Raw genomic sequence first — 19,152 nt, forward strand, 5'->3', positions numbered from 1 at the left:
AAATTAGAGGGACGTACTATTATTTTTCGGGCAGAAGCTTTATGGGAAACGTGGACACAAAAGTTGGATCAAAATGCAACAAGAACCTGGCACGTACAATGCACGTAAAAGGCTGCAACTAAAATGGGGTTGAACTCTCGAACTACGGTTCAAGTGGGGTCACCATGCGCTGGGATAGTTTTGAAGTGGGAAAAAAGGTTGAATTGAATGCTTCGAACGGAATCTAACCCTAGCATTGCTTTACCTATATAGGTTAATAGCTTATATAAAACTTAACATTATTTTCATTTCGACATGTCGTTTTGAAGGTGACCGCGTTTCCGTGACCCAATACAAGAATCTGATTTACTTTATGCGTTCTCCACATTTGGATCGTATAAATATCCAGCCAAACTACGTAGATCAAGTTTAAGATACCATTAGATCATTGCATGATAATAAGTATGCCGAGCGTGGAAGAATCAAAATCCACTACTGTCATGCCTCTTCTGTACTGTACAGGGCTCTTCGTCTTTGAATTACCACTACTTCATCTCGAGAATGGATGATTGTGGCTCGTCTCCTTGCCTACTTTGGATGGCACCAAAGTGACGTATTCGGCATGGAATATAATTTTCTCTGTTTTAGATGAATGACAACCATCCGTTTCAAGGATTGAGACGTGGTGGCTATTCAATGATGGAAAGCGCCAAAATAAGCACCGCACAAGATAAGAACTCGAGCACGGCCTCAAGAGGACTTTGAGTCTTCGAATTAATGGCAGTGGCGGGTTGGATTTTTTTTTTTTTTTCGGGAAGGGAGGTAAGGTGGTTTTTCAAAAAAAACAAAGAGGTGTTGCTGAAAAAAATATTAGATACATCAGCCTCCAGAAAGATCCTTCTTTTTGACTTCGGATATAAATTGAACCAATATTTACTGCCTACCGTGTTTGGCACTCAAGTCACCCATTAGACACCGAAATACGATGCTTTCCCATTCAAATGAATCATAGCTATCAAACGACGAATAGCTCCATACCGTGAAAGATAAGCACCGCAAAGGGTCAGGACTCATGCTTGACCTTAAATATCCTATCGATTCACTTGGACAAATCAGCTCCCGAGGGGTCGACACAATAATTCAAGGTCCAGCAACTATAACATAGGATACCAGACCCAAAATCTATGATCAAGGGCATGTATTGGTTTGTCTTTCTTCTTTGCAGTTCTACTCAGTTCTCTGCTATGAGAAACCCTACTCTTTCCACCATCCTTACCCTTCTCTTTCTCGTCTTCCTGCTCCTCCTTACTTTCGCATCTCCATCACCTAGGAGCTCTCTGACAAGACATTCTTATCTTTCTGTGGAGGATGACTCAGACATCCTCATCTCACCAAAGAATTCATTCACATGCGGCTTCCACGAAGTTGGTTCGAATGCCTTCACCTTCTCTATCTGGTTCTCCAACTTGAACTCCAAGACTATCGTCTGGACAGTGAACCGTGACAATCCTGTGAATGGTCATGGGTCGAGAGTTACGATGCGCAAGGATGGGAATGTGGTTCTAACCGACTATGATGGCACGCTCATTTGGACCACCAGCACCAACTCAACTCAAGCTCACACGCAGCTTCTCGATACTGGGAATCTTGTTGTGAAGGATCCAGATGGTACAATTCTATGGCAAAGCTTTGATTATCCTACTGATACTCTTCTCCCTAACCAGGTATTCAATAGAAATTCTAAACTGGTATCTGCTGCTGCTAACGGATCACTATCTTCAGGCCCCTATATATCTTATTTTGACAGCAATAATGTTTTGATACTCATGTATGATACGCCGGAATTTGCTAGCGTCTACTGGCCTGATCCTGAAAATAAAGCGTGGGAGAATGGCAGAGCAACCTATAATGGCAGTAAATATGCAGTCCTTGATGACATGGGGCAGTTTGTGTCGAGCGATAACTGGACATTCAAAGCTTCTGACTTGGGTCCAGGGATTAGAAGGAGAATGACTCTGGATTATGATGGTAATCTTAGGCTGTACAGCTTGGATGAGTCGACGAAGACGTGGTCGATTTCGTGGGTTGCTCTTTCATCGGTCTGTCTGGCACATTCGCTGTGTGGTAGGAATGGAATCTGTGTCTACTCGCCGACACCCCAATGTACTTGTCCTCCTGGTTTTGAAGTGAATGACCCGAGCGATTGGAGCAAAGGTTGCAAGCGCAAATACAACATCGCCTGCCACCAATCTCATCAAGTTCAATTTTTCGCACTTCCCGACACAGATTTTTGGGGGTATGACTTCAATTACAATTCTTCCCTGTCATTCAGGGCATGCAGGAAGATTTGCAAAATGGACTGTTCATGCGAAGCGTTTGGGTATAAGAAGGGAACCGGAGATTGTTTTCCAAAAATTGAGCTCCACAATGGAAAAAGTTATCCAGGCGCCGGTAACAACATATTCTTAAAAATACCGAGATCTGTAAACGCCTCAAAAATCTCTCCTCGTCTTCAAGGGCATGATCCTGTTTGCAACAACCCAGAAGTGAGCATCGGGAAGGATATAAGGGGAAGGAGCACCGAGAAAAAAAAATGGGCCAATTTCTATGGGTTCATATCAGCTTTTTTCGTAATAGAAGTCCTTTTTGTTACATTTGGTTGGTTGTTTATTTTCAGGAGGGAGAAGCTGTCAGCCCCCATGGAGGAAGGATATAGGGCGATGTCTACTCAATTTCGAAGATTCACTTACAAAGAGCTGAAAAGGGCTACTCGAAACTTCAAGGAAGAGCTCGGGAGGGGAGGCTCGGGAGCCGTGTACAAGGGAGTCTTGGATGATGAGAGGGTGGCGGCAGTCAAGAAGTTGGAAGATGTGATCCAAGGAGAGGAGGAATTTCATTCCGAACTGAGCTTCATAGGGAGAATATACCACATGAATTTAGTGAGAATGTGGGGATTTTGTTCAGAACACTCACACAGGCTCTTAGTTTCTGAGTTCGTGGAGAACGGTTCGCTGGACAAGGTTTTATTTCACGGTGACGGCTTTCTGAGATGGAGTGAGAGGTTTAAAATTGCGGTAGGGGTGGCAAAAGGATTGGCCTATCTTCATCACGAGTGCCTTGAGTGGGTCATCCACTGTGATGTAAAGCCTGAGAATATATTGTTAGGTCAGAATTTTGAGCCCAAGATTGCAGATTTCGGACTGGCCAAACTGTTAAATAGAGGTGGATCTGGACAAAACTTATCACGTATCCAAGGGACGAGGGGTTACATTGCTCCAGAATGGGCTTCGAGTCTTCCAATCACTGGGAAGGTTGATGTCTATAGCTATGGAGTAGTTCTTCTAGAGTTAGTGAAGGGGGTTAGAGTTTCAGACTGGATAATTGGTAGGGGGGAGGAGGTAGAGATGGTACTGAGGAGGTCGCTTGAGTTGCTCAAAGTGAACTTGGAGAGCGGACAAGAGTCATGGATTTGCGACTTTGTTGACTCCAGATTGGATGGACAGTTCAACAGCAAGGAAGCATTGATGATGGTGGAGATAGCAGTCTGCTGCCTCGAAGATGAGAGAAGCAAAAGGCCATCCATGGAATCTGTAGTCCATATGCTCCTTTTATCTGATGACGAGCTAAACTCCCATGCAGCATCTTTCCAGTAAGTTGGGCATGAAATCGTTAATATGTAGTCATAATATCAAGTAATGTATCTTAGTCTTAGTCGAAAGCAATCCTTGTAGGAAGCTGCTAAGACAAATTACGAGCTTGTATCCAGCGTTTGTTCTCCTACTTGTAAACTCGTCTGAGTATTAATGTGTAGTCTAGACTTTCTGTAAGTTAACAAGGAATAAATGAAGCTAGTAGCAGTAATTATCTTCTAAGTATTTACCAATATAATATCTTTGGATTAACGTTTTTCTGTTTCAAGAGCCGAAAGTGGTTTCACTCATTATAATTATCTTATCATTTACCATATTGAATGGACTAGCTTCCTCAGTTGGTTTCACCACATCAGTGATCATTTAGAAATTCATTATAAGGTGGAGATTGGCAGGAAGAAAGAGAGAAGGAGAGAGCGAGGGGAATTTCAATCAACCATCTAAATGGAGCTTATTGAAGAATTCATAATACATGCTCAATTTAATGTCCCATTCATAGTATAGCACGGTCATCTATACTCTTTTTTTTTTGGCTCAGCGTTATTACGTACATCAATCATAGTATGACACCCTCACCCTCAAATTTTTTTTCAAAAGAAAAAGGTCCCTGGGTTCACCATCCTTGCAACAATATAATGAAATTATAGATCATCTAAACGGCAGGGCCGTAGATGGCTACTTCCTCATCGAGTCGGAGGACGGCGGCATACTTTCGCCTCGTGTATAAGTTGCCTCAGAGAGAAGACGTCCAGATGGCAGAGCTGCCGGCACCCTTGATCACGAATTGGCCGAAGTCATTTAGTGTGAAGGTGCATGCATGTATATATTACCGCAGCTGTACGTGCTGGATTGGAAGCCACTGCCCTTGTTCTACAAGACTAGGTTGCAGTCGCCTTGCATGAGGAAAAGAAATCCTAGGATGCCAGACGTACGTAGTTTCTCATGCTGAATTCCATCTTAATTGGGACAGCTAGAACAATATCATTAGTTTTAGCCGGCTTCTCTTGCGAGTTTGCTCGTAAAGAATTGTATTTCTTAAAGTATACAAGAAACCAAGCTAAACCCATGCATGCATGAGGCCCTTTTTATTTATAAACTCATGGCCCATTTAGTGAAAGATTTCGTATATGAACAATTATGCCAGGCTTAACTCTTCGAAGAGCTCCAAAACGAGGCCTGCAGCACGGTTATCCCTCAAGATTCTAATCCGATAATTTTTTCAGCATTTTTCGGGGCGCAAATTCTAGATTCTCGGACTAGTCTGGGTATTTCCTCTTCTCCTATGGTCGGCATTCTTCTTTGCACCAAACAAAGGTTCCAAACTCGAATCTTGATGATGATATTATGCTATGTTTCTTTCATATACTCTTCTTATCTGTTCCTTTGAAAGAAATAATTAACCAAGAGGGAAGGTCTAAGTGGTCCAGCCCACTTGAGGAGGCCCAATAGCCCATTAGGGCTTGATTTGTTTTTTTTTAAGGACCGCATGGGAGAGCGCGTGAAGAAAAGAAGGGACGGGTGAACCTGGGAGGAGCTTGCAGCTGAGAAACAAAACAAAGACGACAAAGAAGAAAAAAAAAAAAAAAAAAAAAAAAAGGAGGAGGAGAGCGCGAGCGGAAAATCCAAAATTTTGCACACACCGTACGAAAAAAGAAATAGATTTTTTTTCTTATTCTTTTTCTTAGGTGTGATTTTCACACGGAGATTTAATAAATTGAATTTCTATCTAAAAGTTGTATTGGATGCTATAGGGAGTTATAGTATTCATTGTTAGAGATCTCATTACATTCTTGGGTTCATCATACTGTGGTGGTTTGGGTGATATCATTGTTACTCTTAAGGAGGTGATATTGGAGTTTTTCCAATTTGTTGTGAACTCAAGTTTTGGGCATAAACTTGAGGATTGTAAACTCTATATTTATTATAGTGGATTGATTGGATTTGCCCCATGGTTTTTTCTCTCTACACTGGAGGGTTTTCCACGTAAATTTTGGTGTGTTTTTCTTTCTGCTCTTTAAGTGTTTGATATATTGTCTGTGTGAATATTGTTTCTAGTTGGCTTTGGTTTTGGCTTAATTTATTCCGCAATATTTCTGTTTTGGACCTAACAGTAAGAGGGATGAATTTTATCAAATGTTAGAATACTCTGGCAGTCTTGCGCCACTCGGTATATTTTCAGTGCTCACAGAATAATGTGCAACCAAGATAGAACTTGCCAAGCCTCCACCAATCAAGTCGATAGATTCCTAAAGTTAATAAATTAATAAGGTGTGACAGTGCACATCGGTAATCTAGAATCGACGCTAGGAGACTCAGACAATCCTTGGTTGCAATGCAATATTAAATAATCGGCACATAGCCAAAACATCAAAATAGAGAATATATTTGTTATTCTGTCCTAATTTCAAGATAGTTGTTGGCGAGTCATGACAACCAATTATTTGCTATGTGGATATATGCACATATGTATGTACCTACAACGTTATAAGTTTAGATTGTTGTATGTATATTTCTAAAGTTACCATTTACACACGCACACACACACATCTACCATTTATTTTATTATAGAAAAATTATAAGCACATCCTTCTAAGCTGAAGGCATTTACACTTCGATCTTAAAAATTTTAGAAGTATGGGTTAACCACCAAAACTTCAAATTCATTGCAATGTGGTCTAAGTATCTATTTTTGTTATAAATGTTATCACATGAGAGTCATTTGATAACTAAACTTTTGTAAAATCATAGAACCGCCCTTCCCACTAACTTAGTAATGGGCTCTTGTTTTAGAACAAATTAAAAGGGAGGTGAATGAGGGCTTTAAGATCTATGCAAAAAGATGAATAGCAAAGGAAGAAGTGCTTTGAGATTTACACAGATAGATAATGACAAAGGATGGAGTGCTTTGAGATCTGTGTAAGTAGATAAATGACAAAGGAAGAAATACTTTGAAATTTATGCAATCAGGTGGATGACAAAGAATGAAGTGCTTTGAGACCTGTACAGATGGATGATGATAGAGGATGGAGAGTTTTGAGATCTATACATATGGATGGATGATAGAAGATAGAGTATTTTAAGATCTGTGCATGCGCATAAATGACAGAGGATGGAGTGTTTGAGGTCTATATAGGTGAATGAATGATAGAGGTTGGAGAACTTTGAGATCCGTGTAGACAGACGGATGATAGAGGATAGAGCACTTTGAGATCCGTGCAGGTGGACAGATGATAGAGGATATAGCACTTTAAGATCTGTGCGTGTGGATGGATGATAGAGAATGAAGTACTTTGAGATCTGTGCGGGCAGATGAATGATAGAAAATAGGTTGCTTTCAAATCTATGCAGACAAATGGATGATAAAGGATGGAGCACATTGAGATCTCTGCAAATAGATGGATAATAGAGGATGGAATACTTTAAGATCTATATAGGCAAATGAATAATAGAGTATGGAGTGCTTTGAGATCTATGCAAACGGATGAATGATAGAAGATGGAGTGCTTTGAAATTTGTTTAAGTGGATAGATAATAAACGATGGAGCGCTTTGAGATTTGTTCACGTTGATGGATGATAGAGGATAGAGTGCTTTAAGATCTATGCAGATAGATGAATGATAAACAATATAGTGCTTTAAGATTTGTACAAGCGAATGGATGATAGAGGATGGAGTGCTTTAAGATCGGTATAAGTGGATGAATGATAGAGGATGTAGTATTTTAAGATCTATGCAAGCGGATAGATGATAGAGATGGAGTGTTTTGAGATCTGTGTAAGTAGATGGTTGATCGAAGATGGGGCGCTTTGAGATCTGTATTGGTGGATGAATGATAGAAGATAGAGCGCTTTAAGATTTATACAAGTAGATGAATGATTATGGTCGGAGCACTTTGAGATTGCATGAAAGCCACGATTCGGCCTTTTTGAGTCAAGATATTTTTATCTTTTTTCTTACCCTATTAACGGTGTCAAGATACAAATAGATGACTTGGCCACATTGCAACAAATTTAAAATTTTGGTGGCTAATTGATACTTTTTAAATTTTTCGGATCTAAATACAAATAGCCCAAACATGGAGGGGTATTTTTATAATTTTATCTTTATATATACTTAACACTTCACTGAATTTTTTGACTGATAACATTATCAAGCTCCTTTTTAAAGTGGAAATTGATTCTTGCACTTTTTCATCAATTTTCCTTAAAAATCTATAAAACCTACAACCTTCTATGAAACAAGTTGAAGGTTAGAATTTTTCAGAAATATAAATGTAGGAGGGTACATAATAGGGTTGTTTTTCACTTAAAATAGTTATTTGTTAGTAATGTCAGACAATAATCTAATAAAAAGACAACATTGCAAAAATATTATAAAATAAGAGATAATGGAAGGCTTCAATGCCATTACAATGCCTATTGCAATATAATGACAATCTTCTCTCCTAATATTGAATTTCGAACATATTTATATGCACTATTAAGGATTGTTCTGAGCAAATTTGGAATCTTTGTCTGAAAGATAGATCAGGACACTTGTTACCCAACCTCACGGAGAAGAAGATCACAATCAAGCAACTAGGAGAAAATAGAAAAGGACATGGAATAGCATCCAATTCTTAAATCTAAAATTTAGAACAATCTAATCTATTTATAGCTAAAATCTAAAATCCTATTAACCAAAGCCACTGGATGTCATAATCCTACTACAGTTAAAGAGAAAATAAACTATCATAATTAAGAATAAATAAAACAAGCTCCAATATGATCCATAGTCTTGTTATCTTGCAGGTGCTCGGATGTCTCTCCGTGGACTCTCATTCATGGTTGAAGTCCTTGTTCGAGCCGACTTCGGCGTGAAAATTCAGAGAAACTGGGGTTGTGCACTCTATCCCCGCATCCGTGCTTTCAACCCTTTTCTCCTCATATCCGTGAAGGAGTTTCATTTGGAGTAGGACACGGCCTTATCGTGACTAATCCACACATTTTAATGTCATACAAAACTAGTATAAAGTATTGTTCGCAAGCAGAGGTCACCATATATTCCCAGCTCCACCATTTGTTTGCTTATCTATCTATTTATCTATCTATTTATTTGAGAAAATGTGACAGCCGACCATTGATTCATCATATATTTTCAATATGTGTTAATGGTCACCATAAGATTGCATACTGGATATATATTCTCAATCCAAAAGGCAAATTATTTCAAAAATGTTTGGCTATATATTGATGGGAGTTCTTAGCGAGCCATGTGCATACTGAATGTTATTGACATACATTGCTCCGTCATAGTCCCGAAGGTGCTGCATGGGTTTAAAGGCCTGAATTGGTCCTCCATCAAATTATAGCTTGAGCTTTTGACCTGGCAAGTCCATGCAAGGTGGCATCAAAGCCAAGCCTAACATATCACAGCTTTGCCAGTCATGTGGGTCCTTCAATAATGATACCAGGGTCGAATAGAATCTAGCTAATAGGGTTGGATAGGACTTCTACCAAACATAGGCCACTCCTCTTCGAGGACTAATTGGAGCCCACCTTAAGGGGAAGATGTCATGGTCCCATGTTGACGGAATAGATGGTGCCACGTGAGTGTAAATCTTGAGCCTTTCATCGGCATAAATGCAATAAAGTCCATTTTTGTCGGGCCCTGGTCCATTTACCGGCCCAAAAGACTTACAGAAGCCCATTGTCCCTGTATGAATCTCAAGGCAAAGGAAAGAAGCAAAAAAAAAAAAATTACGCCTCACGTGCTCTACACGTGGGATGGAAGAAATCGACTCCTTCCAGGAGTCCGACTTCTTCCCGGGCTCTAACGAGCACAAGAAGTCTAGGGCTCGCTGGAGCTCCAGACTCATCCTATAAAAAGCTTCCTCTCTCCTCTTTAACCATCTCACCCAAACCCTCATCGATTGCCGGTGAAATCCATGGGATTTTCCTAATTTTCCATCAACCGTTCCGTTGAGCCACCATCCATTCTCGTCGGGAAAAAGAATCAGATTCCCCATCAAAGCTAACGTATGGCCTATAGATCTCTTCTCTTTCTTTTTCTTAGTCTTCTAGTTGCAGCCGCAGCCTAATTTGGAGCCAAGGAGTCGCCGAATTTGCAGCCGCAGCCTAGTTTGAGGTCAGGATGACCAATATTCTCTCCATTTTATATCACTAATTGTTTTATTTCTCTAAGAAAGAAGAGGACTTGTTTAATTCTTCATAAATCCATCTATGTCGCATAGTGACTTTGTGTCCTTGACTCCAAGGAGGCTTCCGATCTCGCGAAGTATTCTAAAAGTCATGCGGATTCTTATCACTGGCATTGAATTCAAAATTATTGGGCAAAATTGGTGTGCGTCTAGCTTGACAAGTATTTAAAATTGCCCTTGATGCTAGCTGGCCTACACCAAGACCCTTCTCCATTGTGGAGATTGGCTTAGTTGGTCATAGTCTAAATGTGGACTTTACAGAAAAAATTATTAGGTGGGTCAGGTCCACCATGAATTCGGAATGAAATAAATCACCTTAATGATGTTAATGAAACCACTTAAGATGGTTTTATTCTAAGTCTATGTGGACCTAGTTTGCCTAATAATTGGTCCAAAACTAAGCAATTCCCTGGCGGACCACGCCACGCGTCAAGGAAGACATCGCCTCCAAGCCAATAAAATGAGTTATAGTATGGTACAGAAGTTAGCGGCCTGGGCACGAGATGTCCTCCCTTCGCACCTCACTTCTATCGTGATCTGGGACCGAGAGCAGCAAGCACTAGTAATCTACCCAAACCAATGGCAATGGCCATCCCACACCAAATCCCCACTGTCTCCCTTCTTCTCATCCTCCCATCAATACTCATCCTTCTCAATGGGGCTGAACTCTCAAACTAATGTCTTAAGTTGGGGGTCACAATGTGCTGGGATAGTTTTGAAATTAATGGCCAAAAAAAAGTTGAATTGAATGCTCCGGATGGAGTCCTCTATGGAGATAGATAGCTTATGTAGAAATTAACGTTGTTCTTATTTTGACATATCCTTTTGAAACTGACCCCATGCATGGAACCATGACTCTGACCAAGAATGTTATTTGCTTCATGCGTTCTCCATTTTTGGCTCTTATAAATATCCAGCAAAACTTCCTAGGCCAAGTCTAAGATAAAAATTCAGTTAAGTTTCGTAGCAAGATGATAAGCATACCAAGTATGGAAGAATCAAGATTCACTGTCATGCTTGTTTTGGACGGTATAAGAGCTGTGCATTTTTGAAAAACTGCCAGGTTCTCCCTTTCGAAAATGCATAATTTTGGCTCATCTTCCTACCTACAAAGTTTGACACGGAATATAATGCTTTCTAATTTAAATGAATGATAGCTATCTGTTTCCGAGTGATGTGGCGGCTATCCAATGATGGAGAGCTCCATGCAGCGTCGGATAAGCACTGCAAAGGATCCGGAGACTTGAGCTTCACCTTTCGAAGACTTTTCTTCGAATTGACAAGTTCGACCACTTATATACCCTATCGGCTCACTTGGAAAAATCTGTCCCTGAATGTGGGGCCAACAAAAATTCAAGGTCCAGCAACTATAATATATATATATATATATATATATATATATATATATATAGGATATCAGATCCAAAAGCCAGGACCAAGGGCATGTGTTGGTTAATTTCCTTTCTTCTTTGTACCTTCGCTCGGTTCTCTACTATGAGAAATCCTAGTATTCCCACCATCCTCATCCGTCTCTCTCTCATCTTCACGCTCCTCCTTCCTTTCGCATCTCCAGCACCTAGGAGCTCACTGACAAGACGTTCTTTCCTTTCTGTGGAGGATGACTCAGACATCCTCGTCTCACAAGATAAGTCATTCGCATGCGGCTTCTACGAAGTTGGTTCGAATGCCTTCACCTTCTCGATCTGGTTCTCCAAATCAAAGCCCAAGACTGTCGTATGGACAGCGAACCGTGACAACCCTGTGAATGGCCATGGGTCGCGAGTTACAATGCGCAAGGACGGGAGCGTGGTTCTAACCGACTATGATGACACGGTCGTTTGGAGCACCAACACCGGCTCACCTCAAGCTCACACGCAGCTTCTCGATACCGGGAATTTGGTTGTGAAGGATCCAGATGGTACCGTTCTATGGCAAAGCTTTGATTATCCTACTGATACTCTTCTCCCTAACCAGGCATTAAATCAAAATTCTATGCTGGTATCTGCTGCAGCTGCCGGATCACTATCTTCAGGCCACTATAAATCTTATTTTGACAGCAATAATATTTTGATACTCATCTTTGATACGCCGGAATTTGCTAGCGTCTACTGGCCTGATCCCGCACTAGCACCGTGGGAGAATGGCAGATCAACCTACTGTCACGCCCCGAACCCGAACTTAGGCCCGGGACGCGCCAGACGCCGCACACCCGCACGGCGGACCGCACGGGCGTGCAAGGCTGAATAATCAGACACTCAAGTCACAACATCAGATCACAATATCAATACTAAAAATCTATCATTTATGATAATCAAATCAATAATTCAATTTCAAATGTCTCAAATAAAGTTGGTAACATTTATTTACAAGATCAATTACTTATGACAAAATGAATCTAAATCTATCTATGTCCAATGTCATAAGTCCTCTCCTCCCGAATCCCCCATCAATCATCTCCTGCAATTATGTCAAAAACAGGTATGAGCTACAACAGCTCAGTAGGTAACAACATGCATAAAGTCACGATAACATGTATTAAAGCATATGCAATATAACTACAGGTCATGTGCACAAATAAATATGATGATCCGCAAACCAATCCGATACTCAAGTAATATATATATATATATATACCATCTTAGTCTATCATATCACGCATAACATAATTCACATATCTACCGCATGACTACGGCCACATCACCCAGTGGCATGGTCACACCGAAGTGTCAACACTCTGCTCCAAATGGAGCCCTGCACCGCAGTGCTGCACCCCAGGGTGCCCCAATCTCTGCTCCTCAGAGCATGCTCCGCAGAGCCAAAACACCCCATAGTGCCGGAACTAGCTCCTCATACAAGTCGACAGGGCCAACGTTTCCACCCCATTGGCGGGAATCCTAGACAATAGTCACGCGGTCTCCAAAATCACATCCACAAATTTCAACAATCAAACTTAATGTAAACATAAGTTTTCAAAACCAATATATATGCATAATAGATTTTCAGATGATCGATTTACAGTCAAAAACATGCTTCTAAATGATAATACTGCCAAGAATATAAAACATATCAATATGCTGGAAATAATCACACATATGCATAGTACATGTAAATCATACTTTAAGCAAGGTTACCTACCTGGGTTCGCTTAAAAATCCCTGCCACTGATATCACGAACCCCTGATTAAAACACAAACATTAATTATTTAATTAACTAAGAAACATAATTTAAACTATTCCCAATCCCTTAAATTTCTAAGTTCATGGATCTAAGAATGGGCCCCTAAGATCAAACATAGACCCTAAAATCAGGATCCTTTAAACCCAAGTCAATTGTGGCCCAAACAGATTAGGCCCAATTGAACCAAACCGGATAACAGGTCTGGATCAGATTTCGGGCCCAACCCAAACCAGATCTGATCAAACCAGATTAGATCAAATCTTGGCGAACCAGATTATACTCACATCAGGCTAACCCAAATTTCTGACTCAGGTTCAGACCCTAACCAAAACCTATTCACTCAAACTCGGATCAAACCCTATCCACGGCATAGATGAAACCGGTTCACAGTTTGAACCCGGTCCAAGATCTGGTTCACAAATCAAGCACGGAAATCGATGCAAGGAAAAACACCCAGCCGGAAGAAGAAGAAGAAGAAGAAGAAGAAGAAGGAGAAGAGGAAGAAGAAGGAGAAGAAGAAGAAGAAAGGAAGAAGGGGGGTGGCTGGTCGGCCCTCGGCGGTCGACCGTGACCCTCGGTGGCGGCGCTCGGCCAGCCGCCGCCGGCCACTCTGCTGTCACAGGCGGCGGAAGGAGATGAAGAGAAGAAGGAGAGGAGAAGGAGAGGAAGAAAAGGAGGAAAGAGAGGGAGACCGGGGCTGGAAGCCCGGCCCCCGTTCACCCATCTCCGGCCGAACTCGTTTCGGCCGGATTGACCCCGGCCGGCCACCGTCGGCCGGCTGAATCCCACAAGGATTTCATCTCCGAAATAGGGAAATGTAAACGAAGACCTACTCCCATTCCTTTCCCCTTAAATTCATAAAAACAATAGTAAGAGGTTATCTTCCTCACCTCCGGTCGCCGACGAGTGGGTTCCCGGCGGCGATGGCGGCTCCGGCGGCGGCGGTGCTCCGGCAATCCTCTCACGAAGGGGGAAAAAGAGGGAATGAAGGGTTAGATTTTTAGAGGGATGGGAAGGGATAGAGTCCCTCTGAGGGTTTCCCAACCCTCTTTTTAACGAGAAGAGGGAGAGAGAGAATAGGGGGCGGGGCTTTCGCTGGCCGTTCGGCTGGCGTGGTCATCGTGGGGATGACCACGATGAACCCACTGAAGTCGGCAAGGAGTGCCGACTTCAGTTCGTTGGGCCCTAGGACGGGCCCAATTCGGGTCTTCACACTCTAACCAACTAAAAAGAAATTTCGTCCTCGAAATTAAAACATACCTCAATCCAAGAACAAGGCAGGAAACTTCTCTCTCATCTCCTCTTCCAGCTCCCAGGTAGCTTCTCTCTCACTGTGATTGCTCCACTGCACTTTTACATAAGGAATCGTGCGCCTCCTCAAAACTTGGTCCTTTCTATTTACCACACGTATTAAGTTCTTTTGATCTCCTTCAAAAGAATTCCAAACTCCCAACCTTGGATTAAAATGCCATAATTATATCCCAAACAAATTAATTTCTCTTGATTCTACATAGAGATCATAATTGGCTTAATAGAAATAGGAGAAATCTTTAGTATCAAATCCTCTTAATATTCTATAATCATTTTTTTTTTTCCTTTTCTTTCTCCCACATCATTCCAACAAATAAGAGATCCATGTTAAAACATTCCAAGTCTAAGACCAACCAAGGAATCATCAATCGTAAATGCTAAATTTAACATGCCCAAGATTCTCCCAAAAGTTGTCAACAATAGAAGATCCACTGGTGAAAATTACAGAGCTACCTTTAGATCATCCATAGAATCAACAACATTCTCCTGAAACTAACTCAAGTATTTCATCATAATGCCTTTTAGATCAAATATTAATGATCTTAACCAGTTTCAAAATAAGTCAAACCACCAGACTTCCGCTGCACACTCTGATTTAATTCATTTAATTCTTTAAGGCCACAAATGATTTCTGACTAAAGTATCACTTTGCATTAAGACTAAGAAACTCCAAATTTCAAATTTTCAAGTAGAACTAGAGCAAAACCTCTAGATCTTTTTGTCCTCAATTTATATAGAGTATACTTACCATAACTAACCCCCAATCCTTTAGTCAAGTTTAAGGTCACTACATGATCTCCACAACCTTCTTAGAATCCAAAAATATCTAGGTTTAATTTAAAGGGGTAATTCTTGTATTCCTTTAGCAATTTAATCAGAAAATCTACATTGATTTTCCTTCCAACAGAATTTACTTCAAATTCAATAGGTTAGATCTGTTGAGCCAATACCACTATGAGTAGAAATTAACTCTATCGATCTCCAGATCTTTCTTCACCAAGATTCTTAACATCTATCAACAATGCTATATATGATAATTCATGTAAGCATCTGCTACTACATTTGCCTTTCCAGGGTGATAGTGGATAGTCAGATCATAATCTTTTAACAACTCCAACCACCTCCTCTGTCTCATGTTCAGCTCTTTTTGAGTAAAGAGATATTTCAGGCTTTTATGATCAGTATATACCTGACATGTCTCTCCATACAAATAGTGCCTCCATAACTTCAGAGCAAATACAACTGCTGCAAGCTCGAGATCATGTGTGGGATAGTTTTCTTCATAAGGCTTGAGCTGTCTAGAGGCGTAGGCAATAACTTTTCCATTCTGCATCAGCACACAGCCCAAACCCTTCTTGGAGGCATCACTGTAAATAGTATAATCAACACCCGTGACTGGCAGAGTCAAAATAGGTGCTGACACTAGCCGGCGCTTCAATTCCTCGAAGCTCTTCTCACACTGATCCGACCACTCGAATTTCACTCCTTTGCGAGTGAGTCGAGTCAAGGGCCCAGCAATACTAGAGAAGCCTTCTACAAATCTTCTGTAATAGCCAGCTAATCCAAGGAAACTGCGGATCTCTGATACATTTGTCGGTCTGCTCCAGTCAACTACAGCTTCGATCTTCTTCGGGTCAACCATAATTCCTTCTTTAGATACCACATGTCCCAAGAACATCACCTGATCCAGCCAGAACTGACATTTCTTCAGTTTCCCATACAATTGATTCTGTCTCAAAATTTTCAAAATAATTTTCAAGTGTTGCTCATGCTCAGTATGACTCTTGGAATAGATTAAGATGTCATCAATAAACACAATTACAAATTTGTCCAAGAAAGGTTTAAATACCCTGTTCATCAGATCCATAAATGCAGCTGGAGCATTTGTCAACCCGAAAGGCATCACCAGATACTCATAATGGCCATATCTGGTGCGGAAGGCAGTCTTGGCTATATCAGACTCCTTTATCCTCAACTGATGATATCCAGATCGCAGATCAATCTTTGAAAACACCTGGGCACCCTGAAGCTGATCAAACAAGTCATCAATCCGGGGTAGGAGGTACCTGTTCTTGATAGTCACTTTGTTAATTTTCCGAAAATCAATGCATAGCCTCATACTGCCGTCCTTCTTCCTCACAAATAACACTGGTGCACCCCAAGGAGAGACACTGGGTCGAATGATACCCTAAATCTGTCACGCCCCGAACCCGGGGCCCGGGGCGCGAGCAGACGCCGCGCACCTACAGGGCGGACCCCGCAGGCACGCAAGGCAGATAAATCAGATCAACTATTAATAACTAATTAAAAATAAATTCCAGTTTTTAGATCAAATGTCCATATATACATAAGTCAAAAGAGAAAGTCTATATCCACTAGCTAACTACATCATGATCACTCCGTCCCGTAATCCCCATATTCATATATCATCACCTGCAAAAATGTAAATAGTAGGAGTGAGCTAACAGCTCAGTAGGCGACATCATGCAATAAAGTCATCATATAACATGTCATAATGCATATAAAAGCAGCTAAACACATAAATCCAAAAATCCACACAATAATCTGTAAACCCAATCCGAGACTCAAAATAACTCAACCGCATGACTACGGCCACATCACCCAGTGGCATGGTTACACCGAAGTGCCAATACAACTCTCCGAAGAGCCGCTCCACTGAGCCAACGCACCACTGTGCCGCACCCCCTGGTGCCAAACTCACGCTCCACCGAGCCGCTCCGAAGAGCAAAACGCACCCCTGTGCCGCCACTATTCTATCACCGGTGGTCGCGGTGTCGGAACTAGTTCCTCAGTACAAGTCGACAGGGCCAACGTATCATCCCATTGGCGGGGTCTAGACTATAGTCACGCGGATTTTGAAAATCAATAAATCAACTTTATATATCAAAATCATAATCATACTCCCCACAGTAAAGCGCATAACAATTTATGAAATTAAATATTTAATTTTAATTCTAACACATATTGCTAATAATAAATCAATAAATCAACATATGCAAGATACATGTTAGAATTCTACTTTAAAGCAACGGTCACCTACCTGGGTTCGCTTAAAAATTCCTGCCACAGATATCACGAACCCCTGATTAAAACATAAACATTATTTATTTAATTAACTAAGAAACATAATTTAAAAAATTTTCAAACCCTTAAACTCCTAAGTTCATAGATCCAAGAATGGGCCCCTAAGATTAAACATAGACCCTAAAATCAGAATCCTCTAAACCCAAGTCAATTGTGGCCCAAAACAGATTAGGCCCAACTGAACCAAACCAGTTTACAGGCCCAGATCAGATCTCGGGCCCAAACCAACCCAGCCCACAGATCCAATCAGGCCCAACTCAGCCCAAAAACAGTTTCCTAGCCCAACCCAAACCAGGTCTGATCAGACCATAACAAAATCCATTCATGAAATAGGTGGAACCGGTTCACAATATAACCCGGTTCAAGATCTGGTTCCCAAATAAAGCACGGATTTCAAAGCGAGGAAAAACACCCAGGCCGAATAAAAAGGAAGAAGAAGAAGAAGAAAAGAAGAAGAAGAAGAAGAAGAAGAGGGAAAGGAAGAAGGGGGGGTGGCTGGTGGCTCCGGTCGGCCCTCGGCGGCCGACCGTGGCCGACGGCGGCGGCGCGACCACGCCAGCCGAACGGCCAGCGAAAGCCCCGCCCCCTATTCTCTCTCTCCCTCTTCTCGTTAAAAAGAGGGTTGGGAAACCCTCAGAGGGACCCTATCCCTTCCCATCCCTCTAAAAATCTAACCCTTCATTCCCTCTTTTTCCCCCTTCGTGAGAGGATTGCCGGAGCACCGCCGCCGCCGGAGCCGCCATCGCCGCCGGGAACCCACTCGTCGGCGACCGGAGGTGAGGAAGATAACCTCTTACTATTGTTTTTATGAATTTAAGGGGAAAGGAATGGGAGTAGGTCTTCGTTTTCATTTCCCTATTTCGGAGATGAAATCCTTGTGGGATTCAGCCGGCCGACGGTGGCCGGCCGGGGTCAATCCGGCCGAAACGAGTTCGGCCGGAGATGGGTGAACGGGGGCCGGGCTTCCAGCCCCGGTCTCCCTCTCTTTCCTCCTTTTCTTCCTCTCCTTCTCCTCTCCTTCTTCTCTTCATCTCCTTCCGCCGCCTGTGACAGCAGAGTGGCCGGCGGCGGCTGGCCGAGCGCCGCCGCCGAGGGTCACGGTCGACCGCCGAGGGCCGACCAGCCACCCCCCTTCTTCCTTTCTTCTTCTTCTTCTCCTTCTTCTTCCTCTTCTCCTTCTTCTTCTTCTTCTTCTTCTTCTTCTTCTTCTTCTTCCGGCTGGGTGTTTTTCCTTGCATCGATTTCCGTGCTTGATTTGTGAACCAGATCTTGGACCGGGTTCAAACTGTGAACCGGTTTCATCTATGCCGTGAATAGGGTTTGATCCGAGTTTGAGTGAATAGGTTTTGGTTAGGGTCTGAACCTGAGTCAGGAATTTGGGTTAGCCTGATGTGAGTATAATCTGGTTCGCCAAGATTTGATCTAATCTGGTTTGATCAGATCTGGTTTGGGTTGGGCCCGAAATCTGATCCGGACCTGTTATCCGGTTTGGTTCAATTGGGCCTAATCTGTTTGGGCCACAATTGACTTGGGTTTAAAGGATCCTGATTTTAGGGTCTATGTTTGATCTTAGGGGCCCATTCTTAGATCCATGAACTTAGAAATTTAAGGGATTGGGAATAGTTTAAATTATGTTTCTTAGTTATATATATGCATAATAGATTTTCAGATGATCGATTTACAGTCAAAAACATGCTTCTAAATGATAATACTGCCAAGAATATAAAACAT

General features: G+C 41.8%; 1 protein-coding gene across 1 annotated transcript; it reads left to right on the forward strand.

The window, feature by feature from the left end:
* Positions 1-1,087: 1,087 nt before the first annotated feature.
* LOC103698790 (putative receptor protein kinase ZmPK1) lies at positions 1,088-3,858 on the forward strand. Its single transcript, XM_008780839.4, has one exon. The coding sequence runs from the start codon at positions 1,164-1,166 to the stop codon at positions 3,630-3,632; it is 2,469 nt and encodes an 822-aa protein (XP_008779061.1). The 5' UTR covers positions 1,088-1,163; the 3' UTR covers positions 3,633-3,858.
* Positions 3,859-19,152: the final 15,294 nt, after the last annotated feature.

This window comes from Phoenix dactylifera, chromosome 12 (genome assembly GCF_009389715.1).
Source record: "Phoenix dactylifera cultivar Barhee BC4 chromosome 12, palm_55x_up_171113_PBpolish2nd_filt_p, whole genome shotgun sequence".
NCBI classification, from domain to species: Eukaryota; Viridiplantae; Streptophyta; class Magnoliopsida; order Arecales; family Arecaceae; genus Phoenix; species Phoenix dactylifera.